Below are 9848 nucleotides of genomic sequence, written 5' to 3'. Positions count from 1 at the left end.
AAGATTTGGATTCTCGAAATCTAATCCATTATAAATTTTGGAGGCAAGTACAAGACCACAACTTAGGGGTTTAAGAAAACAGATAGGGCCTAAAATTTACAAAACCTTCTCCAAACCTGCACTACTGTCATCCCTATTTACATCTCTTTGGATACCATCTGTTTAAGAAAATCAGGAGTAGCAGATCCAGTCACAAGAAAATGCATGATACTTGGCAATTCTACGAGCCGTTTCATCCACATTTCCACGCACATAAGATACGGAATGAGATTCTGGGCAAGCCAAAATGTTCCTGTAGTGGCGATGAAACTATTAAAATTTAAGGCACATGGCATTGTAGGAGATTGCTCTGGTTAGCATGTGTCAAGATATATTTTCATGGAAAAATGACAATGAGTGGTGGTGCCACTTCACACATGAGCCATTTGGGTGGTTGGGTTTGGGTTGACTTTCATTCCATTCTTCTAATCCACTAACATGTTAATGACCCATTTAAATAAGATTAATTGGGTTTGTTCCAACCCAAACCCATTTTTATTCACTTATTTTATCTTGTAATAATTTTAGTTTTATGGAGTAAATGGGTTGCCGAAATCCGTAAACCCAACAGGGGGGCAGACCGCCGGACTCTGTCTTGGTACCTTGGACATGTCCAGCGACGTGGTTATTACTTACGACTCTACCGCTCGCAAGTTTTATGGCAAGTTCACCAAACTCAACTTGTCGGAACCATGGACTGAAGCCGAGCTCGAACCTCGAAACATCAGCCAATCAGTCCCAGTCCCTGTTCCTCTTTCCACCATCATCACCCAGCAGATTGAAAGTCTATTGAAAGTTGGGCGGAATCCAAATCTTAATCTATTCCTATTCTTGGTAGAATGACATTTTTTCATTTGAGGGAGTTGTTATTCCTTCTCTTTCCTTTAGGAATGAAATCTCATTCTTGTTGATTCTAATTTTCATTCTCATTTCTGTCTGAATCAAATAGACTATGAGAATAGATCATTCTAATTGTGATTCTAAAAGATTTGAATCAAACAGATCCTTAGAAATGCATTTCCAACTTATAATTGAAATTGTTAATTGTGTTACAAACTGACCAGACGAGAAAATGGCTATACAAGATTACAAGTGTTTATCATTTCCATATGATCGATTAACTCAATGGGTATCCATTACTAATCCGATGCTACCCATTTAAGTTGACCTGACTCAGTGATGTGTGGAAGAAATAAAATGGGAAGTAGAATACAAAAATTACAAAAAAAAAAGGAGATATCTCACACACAACTACCCATGTGTGAGAAAAATAGTAGACTTTTCTAATTAATAAAAATTGTAAACATTAAAGCATAGCGTAGATTAGATACTAAGGTCATGTTTGGGAGTACCTAAAAACAAGTGTTTATTCAACATAAGTGCTTATATGGGCCATTAAGCACTTATCGGTATTTAGGAAATAAGTCCGAAATAAGTGCTTATTTTAAAAGTAAGGAATTTTTTTAAAGCCCAAATTTCCATCTTTTTTAAGTATTTATACAATAAGCATTTATTTAATTGTTTCTTCCAAAACTATCCCTAGTTGGATTTTAAAATACCACTTATAAAACTATCCCTAGTTGAATTTTATAAAAGTACTTTCGTAAAAGTGTTTTATAAAAGTGCTTTCATAACAGTGATTTTATAAAAGTGTTATCGTAAAGGTACTTTTACAAGAGTATTTTTATAAAAGTGCTTTCATAAAAATACTTCAATAAGAGTATATTTTAAAAATTTGAAAGAAAATGAAGGATGAAATAGTCACAAATGCTTATTAGAGAAAAAAGACTACCAAATGCCCAATATGAAATAAGTGCTTATTTTTTAAAATAAGCATTTGAAAAATTTGGGTGTCAAATACAAACAAGTGCTTATTCGAATAAGCACTTATTCAATAAGCATTTATTTTTAACTTAAGCACTCCTAGCCTAGGTTTACACGGGCCCGAGCCGGGGCGGTCCTGATTTTGGGCCAATGTCTTTCATATATAAAACATTACATATCTATAATATTTTATATTAAATGATATAACATGCATATATACTTATGTAATGTAAAATAACATGTATACATATGTATACACTATACACAAAATGTATAAGTTTAAATAAATGTGGGCCGGCCCGGGCTTGAAGTATTAAGGCCAAGTCCGGCCCTAAAATTTGCAGGCCTGAGTTGGGCCTGGGCCCGGGCGGGGTCTGAACACAAAACCCAGGCCCAAGCCCAAAATGATCTCGTGGAATTATTTAAGTTTTTGGTAAATTATTTTAGAATGGAAAAAATATTAGGCCCCGTTTGGTTTGCGGGAATAGGGGTCCATAATCAAAATAAGAATGGGCTATTCTGATTCCAACTGTTTGGTTGGGTGAAATCCGAATGTCATTCCCCCATTTGAGGGAATGGTCATCCTCTCCCCCTTCCCTTGGGAATGAAATCCCATTCCTGTTGATTGTAATTCTCATTTCCATTCCTGAACCAAATATACTATGGGAATAGACCATTCTGATTCTGATTCCCAACAAGGATTTCCATTCCAATTCCAATTGTAAACCAAACGGACCCAAAGCATTATTCACATTTCACAAAAAAAGATATTGTATGGGAATGGGTTTCGGGTCGTTTAGGCAAGATGCCTATACGAGTAAGGATTCTTCCATATGGATACATCTCAAATAAAAATCCCTTAATGCCACTCTTGTAATTAAGGCCTTTCTTCTGGGCAATTTTAAGTTAAATAATTAAATTGGCTAAATATCTTTTTTTTTTTTTTAATAGGACCCTAAAGTCGATTTCACTCAACCAAAACCTGATCAGTTTATAGTTAACTTTGAGGCCTAGTTGGGAGGATTGAAGCTTTAAATTGATCTATTTTTACTGAGTCATTTTGAAGAAGTTAAACAAATTTCACAAGAAAACTAGTCCTTTGACTGAGTGACAGCATTTTGGGGTTCTTTTGATGATTCATCAAACATAATTTATACGGAGAAGTACGGACAGGCTCAATATAGATTTCTGATTTCTATTACAGAACTATAAACATTTAAAAGGTCAAAACCCTCATTCTATACATCAATGCCCGTCCTTGAATTGGCTTCAATTCTAAATTAGCATCCACTCCAACTGTACTTTGAATCTATAAATTCTGATCCTGGGCGGTTCGATCATTCTCCCTAAGTTATAAGCTTTCCATATGGGACACACGTTGCAAAGTCAGAAGCCCTCCCAAACGGGGGCAGTTGATAATGAAATCTACCGGAAGCAATACAAATCGGTACAGCACCAAACCAAGAGAGATTAGAAGAACCTTCTTTATATAATTTGGCAAGAGCATGAGCTATTTGATTGTGAATTGTGATAACTTCAAACCTCTGAAAACGAAGTAGAGAGCGAGAGGAGAAGCCTCCTGCAATAGCCAATAAGCAACACATATATACAAGCTGATGTGCGAGGGTGGAATACAGTTGGTGTCCAACAGGAGTTGGTTAAGTTCTACCTAGAGCATCTCCTTTAAGCTGAAGAGAGCTTAAATTAAGAGCAAACTTGATTCTTTCCAACAAAGTCAAAGCTTTGCTGTCAGTGAATTGGAGGGTGGTAAGCAGAGAGATTTACTAGCCACATGACAACCCTGAATCATGCATGGTATATGAGAGCTCGACAGGATCTCGATCCAACCCAAAAACTCTTCTCACATCCCTAAAGACACTATAGGCATGCATTGGAAATATCTGGCACTGTGTGCGCACCTGTAATGTTCAGTTGGTAGGGATGTGGGAAGAATTTTTGGATAAAAGATTCAGAGTGGGTATATGACACCGATATATAGCCATCACCTGAATCCATGTATTTTTCAACCCCAAAGCCCTATATTATTTCCGTAAACAAAGTTTTTTTTTTTGGACTGGATTTAATAGGCATAATATGGTAAATATGTTTACTAAGCACTTATAAATATTCTGATAACTGTCAAAAATGATTTTTAATGTTTTTCAAGCGTAGGCTTGGGATATATTAAAGAATAGGTGTCAAAAATTTTTCTTAATGCTCATTAAACATGCTTATGACTTTGTGCCTATCTGATCCAAACTGCTTTTTTTAACAACTTAAACTTGAATTAAAGAATTATTAACTAGATGGATTGAGGAAAAGTGATGAACACATTACCAGCTGTTTAGACGGAGACTTTGACCCTCTAACCCAAATCCAGCTTGCCCTGTTGGGTTGAGTTCTAGTTGCAAAGAAAACTCAATTAAATCAGCACACACATTGGCTCAATGTCTTCAAACTTTATTTCCTCAAAATTAGCTTATTTGGTGTTGGGGAAGATGGGGTTACTGTAACTTTGGAGGAGAAGCTTTGAGGCGTGTCTGAAGACACTATCTTTAGAACGTTATTTGCCCCCACTCAGTTTTACTGAGTTTACTGTTGGGTTATAGGCAAATTCGTTCCCAGGATACAACAAAGCCTTTGGGCGAGAATCTGCAACCAGCAAAGTTGAAGAGTCTCCAAAGAAACCTTCAGTGAGACTGTAGTAGATCGAACAAAGAGAGAGAGAGAGAGAGTGAATTTCGAAATTGTGTGTTTTGGAGTCTGATTCATGCTTCTTAAATAATTTGTGAAGAGATATGAAGAAAAGGTAGGTGCTGGTTTAGAGAAGGCATCTTGAACATTCACAATTTCAAACATTGTGACTATTTAAAAAGTAGTTAACAGTTGGTGACTGTTAACTTTGAATTGTGCCTCTTGATCACACCCAATCGAATCGTGACTGTTGATCTCATCAACGGTGATCAACGCACCAAAACCAGAGCCGCCCATCGCGAGCCACGCGGGTGCGCGCAAAATGCGAGCAAAGTGTGCCTCTAAAGCGCCTCATTGCGCCACACACACGTGCGCACACGCGTACACGCACGTTGCGCGATATCGAATCCCCATACTCTCCTCTACTAATTCTAAGGAGTGTAAATTAGCTCCTATTGAAACACTGAAAACAAACCTTATAATTATCCAATGTGGGACAAGTTCAAAACCGGGTTTTTGTAAAAGAAAAACAGATTTTTAAATCAAGTGTGTAGGTGTAATTTCTCATGTAATTGACCAATCAAATCGATTGGATTTAATCTCTTATGAGATTAAAATCCAACATTCGGGTTAACTAAATTTAACATTATGCAAGGACAAAGTTATGATTCTTTCTATTCATATATAGATGTAAATATGATTTTGGTTGGATTGGGTTGTTGGAAATGTCAACTCTAATCCTGCGCTGTTATCCTGATAACCTGATGACTTTCAACCCAACTTGACTTCTTCGACTTAGGTTCATGCTAAGCTAATCCAACCCTAGTGGGCTAGCGGCACCACTATCTCTAAGGGACAACTGTGAGACAAAAGTATGGAAATGGGGCTTGAAACAACAGATTGCCACCTGTCAATGGAAATGCCAATTCATATTTAATAAGTTGTCATTCTACCTATCAGCGATAATAGCAACATTTTGAGAAGTCGGAATCCGGTAGGCACATTCAGTTAGCACACTGTGAGTAAGCACATTAGCGTTATATTTAATTTGACACCTACCCCTTAAAACACCTTCCAACCTACGGTCCCCGTTTTTCATAGAAAGCGATCGAGCTTATATGATAAAGGGTGCCGCAAATCACATCTGTTGCCATCAGTGATCATAAGATCACATCTCAGAACGTGCAACGCCACCTAACGCTGCTTTTAAGGCAGTAGTAGGATTTTCCTGATCAACGAGCAAAAGATGAAAAGATCCCTAGGATAGGATCATAGGACACAGCCCCCCTAAATCGTGGACTGCTTGCATGAAATTCAGTTTTGATGGCCACCTAATTGACTACTTCTACAATTGTTCCACCTTCCACGTATTGGGGACTCATGCAAACTTTGGAGGTTCCCGATGTGATGGGTTTTATCCACTCTCGCCAAATGAAATCAACCCATTTATAGACTCGACCGGAATCCGACGCCCTGTTCATTGAACTGGATAAAAGAAAAGAAATCCGCCATCGATCAACCGCTACCCTAAGAGGGGAAGCTCAGGTCATGCGCCACTGCCACCTAGATTTGTATACCGTACATCCTGGCCAAGTGTGTGTCCTAGAAAGATACAACTGTGTGGGCCGGTACACATGATCCAAGATGTAAACACGTGTCCATAAAGAAGGTTAACGCACCATTGAAGCGATTGAATACACATGATAGTCGTGATTAGATCTAGATATATATAAATAAGAAATCCACTACAAGGATTTCTCTGCAAATTCCCTCACAGTGGTAAGGATGGGACTTAGAGAGAACAGCAACAAAATGTTCAAGAGAAGCTCTCCAACCCAAAGAGGCTCAAGAAAAGGGTGCATGAGAGGTAAAGGGGGCCCAGAGAACGCTTTGTGCACTTACAGGGGGGTTCGACAGCGAACTTGGGGTAAATGGGTTGCCGAAATCCGTGAACCCAACAGGGGGGCCAGACTCTGGCTTGGTACCTTCGATACGTCCCGCGACGCAGCTATTGCCTACGACTCTGCCGCTCGCAAGCTTTATGGCAAGTTCGCTAAACTCAACTTGCCGGAATTATGGACCGAAGCCGAGTCCCAAGCTGGAAGCATCAGCGAATCGGTCCCAGTCCCCGTTCCTTCTTCCACCACCACCACCCAGCAGGCTGCTGAAAGCCTATTGAAAGTTGAACCGGAAATGGGATCGTCATCGGATGGGAATAATCTAGTAGAGGATGGGATGGAAGGAATTTGGAGAGACATGAATTTGAGCTTATTGCCAGAGATACAAGAATTTCCCTGGATGGAACTGCCGACGACCACAATGGAATTTCCGGTGGTGATGAAAGACCCAGGGATTTGGAGTCAGGAATTGTTAGATGATACGACGGGTTGGAACGCCCTGGAGCTGCCATGGTGATTGGTCACCTGTAGCAATGCTTCGTCAACATCACCTGTCATTTATGTGAATATTTTTACTGTGAATAATAGTAGTAGTAGTGTTTGTGCATAAAATAATGGATCATATATGTACATAAATTAAATCAGTGTTTTAATTCGGCAGCCGCAGTATACACGCGCATGTCGTTATATGAATACATACATATAGTCAGTCATATATTTATTTCTCTTGCCTTAGAATAAATTCCTTACTTTCTGACTTCTATCGAAGATTTAACTCTTTACGGAAGTGTGACTAATGGCAGAGATCATGTGGTTTTTTTTTTTTTTTTCGATAGGGCAGAGATCATATGGTTGGTGTCAACTTTTTGCAGTGTAGATTTCAGATGTGGGGCCATTTAAACGTGGGAGGTTGGAGTGAGATACTATAGAGCCGTCCAATTCTCAATGCTTAAATGATATCCTTAAAATATCTAGGATTTTTTAACACGTGGAAAGGTTTTCTTAATGAATTTACACAGGAAACCGGGAGGAAGACACGTTGGTTGCCACGTGCTGGATTCATAGGCTGAACACGTACGCCCCATACAGGAAAGGAGGGAAGTCCATTTCCTATATAAGCAGTATCCTGATATAGCAGTGCAGTCAGATAAAACTGAATCAGTAAGATATTATGGCTATGTAAAGAAAACCCCAATCCTTTTTACACTGATCTCATTCAAAAAATTAATCCAAAAGATATTTGTAAGAATGTCTGTTAGAACTCGAAGAGATGTTTGTTTTTGAACTTTGAACTCGAAGAAAGGTTTCGGGTAAGAGAGATATGTTGGGAAATTTTTGGAGAGAGAGAGAGAGAGAGAGAGAAGACGGTAACCAATAAGAGAATTCAGAAGAAAAAACCAATGGTGCATGCCTAACCACGCTATGCTGCAATGTCGCTCCACAGGGGAGAAGCTCGATCGATAAAACAGCCTTCGCTTCCCGGTTCAGACACTAATGTTCACATATGTTGATGCTGCTATTTGGATACATGAGTTGGATAGCGGGAATCCATAACCCATGAGCCACTTGTATGATAGTAGCTAGCATGCATGTGACGTAAATTTGCTGGATTCTATGGTGAGCTTTCAAACACAGACGATTCCAAATGAAAGTTCCAAACCCATCTGTGTAAAAGTCGGTTAGAGAGCGAGAGGAAGAGATCATCAGTCACAGTGACCAGTTCTCGGTCATTGTCAGCTATGAATTGAAATAACAACTTTTCAGATTTCTGATAGGATGGTTTAGAACCAAAAAAACGATCCAAAACAGGTGCAGTGAAACAGGAGAGAAGGGTTTGGTGGAAGGAAGAAAGAGATACATAAAAGAGCGAAATAGGGGTAGGCGGCCGTAGAGAACCGGCGGTAAGCCGGTAACCAATGGAGTTCACTTTTGAATAGGGTTCTGTGTTTTGACGTGTGCAAATTGGTATACGGAGTCGTCGGGATTTATGAACGAGTTCAAATGCATAAGATCTAAAGTGCGGATGCAAAAGTTGAAGATGCTTTTCCATCTACAGTACTTTACCACCTAGAAGGCTAGAATAGAACATTCTCACAAACTTTTGCCAAGTGCATGAAGAAATGCCTAAAATAACAAATTATCCTCTGTCTCGTTCTATCATCCCAATCACGTAAAAGGTAAAACACTTGCATTGCCATTTTTTGAGCTGGGTCTGGTAGGATTTCCTTTTTATCACCCTTATTATTTGATGCTTACTGTTGGGGTTTACTAGGACATAAATTCCTAGATACTACGGGTAATAAGTAACTGACGTGAGAGTTACAAAAGCTACTTTTGAGAATTGAGGTGGCCCAATTTAACTACCCCCCCCAAAAAAAGGAGGTGGCCCAATTTGATGTAGATTCACTGGGATTTTCTGGATGATGAAACGTCAAACTTTGATTTTGGATTGGTAATAGACTGAGCTTCTTTCTTTCTTTTCTTATTATTATATTAGGTGAACGCGGGACACGTGTAAATACACGTGCAAGAGGATTGAGATGAATAACGTGCTTAAGGGAAGATGGATAAATGGATCAAGAAGTTTTCTTTCATGTGATCGTGTGGACGTGAAGTCAAGGCAAGTATTAGCAATATATGTGCCTTTTTATTCATCCTACTATGTGATACAGGAGTACAGGAGGGATGATTTAATGTTTGTCATAAGTTAAGCTTTTGCACGTTAAAAACAAACAAAGGGAAAAAAAAAAAACGAAATAACTCTGCATGTTCACCACGTGTTGTCATTTTAGACGTCACTTATAATATAAGATTAGCTAAATTATTTATACCATTTTCCAAAAAAATTGCATATTAGTACCTATAGGTCTAATTTTATTGGTTCCAAACTTTAAAACATCTCAATAAAGTATCTAAATTCCTATAGTAAATCAGCCGGTTCAGTGGCATGTGAAAAAACACTAATATCCTTCGGATGTCATTTAATTTGAGTCGGATTGGTTAATTTAATTGTATATTCTTCATTTTATTTAGTCACAAGTAGAAAACGATGAATAATGTTTTTTTAAGGATATATTTAATATTTTAAAATTTTAAATCATACATATCGTCATATGATATAAATAATTAACGAGCTACTTTTGACAAATATTACGATGGATAATATCGTCTTTTAAGGCTTAATTTGAAAAGAGTACAAATAAAAATATATACAATTTTAAATCATACATATCGTCATATGATATAAATAATTAACGAGTTACTAATGACAAATATTACGATGGATAATATCATCTTTTAAGGCTTAATTTGAAAAGAGTACAAATAAAAATATATACAGCACAAATAAATATACTTTTGTATCAATGTTTTTAAAATGGGACCAGATTGGAC

The 9848-nt window shown here is 38.0% G+C and overlaps 1 protein-coding gene across 1 annotated transcript; it reads left to right on the top strand.

The window, feature by feature from the left end:
• The first annotated feature begins 6313 nt into the window (after positions 1–6313).
• On the top strand, positions 6314–7176 carry LOC104607561 (dehydration-responsive element-binding protein 2A-like). Its single transcript, XM_010273223.3, has one exon. It carries the CDS (start codon positions 6343–6345, stop codon positions 6970–6972), a length of 630 nt encoding a protein of 209 aa, XP_010271525.2. The 5' UTR covers positions 6314–6342; the 3' UTR covers positions 6973–7176.
• Positions 7177–9848: the final 2672 nt, after the last annotated feature.

Source organism: Nelumbo nucifera, chromosome 5, assembly GCF_055504915.1.
Source record: "Nelumbo nucifera cultivar China Antique chromosome 5, China Antique-T2T, whole genome shotgun sequence".
Classification (NCBI taxonomy): domain Eukaryota; kingdom Viridiplantae; phylum Streptophyta; class Magnoliopsida; order Proteales; family Nelumbonaceae; genus Nelumbo; species Nelumbo nucifera.
Note: the sequence above shows the minus strand (reverse complement) of the source record. Positions and strands in the feature narration are given on the sequence as shown.

Bases quoted from the DNA above. Each gene is read 5' to 3' on its own strand.
- LOC104607561 (XM_010273223.3), top strand. From the start codon at position 6,343: ATGGGACTTAGAGAGAACAGCAACAAAATGTTCAAGAGAAGCTCTCCA.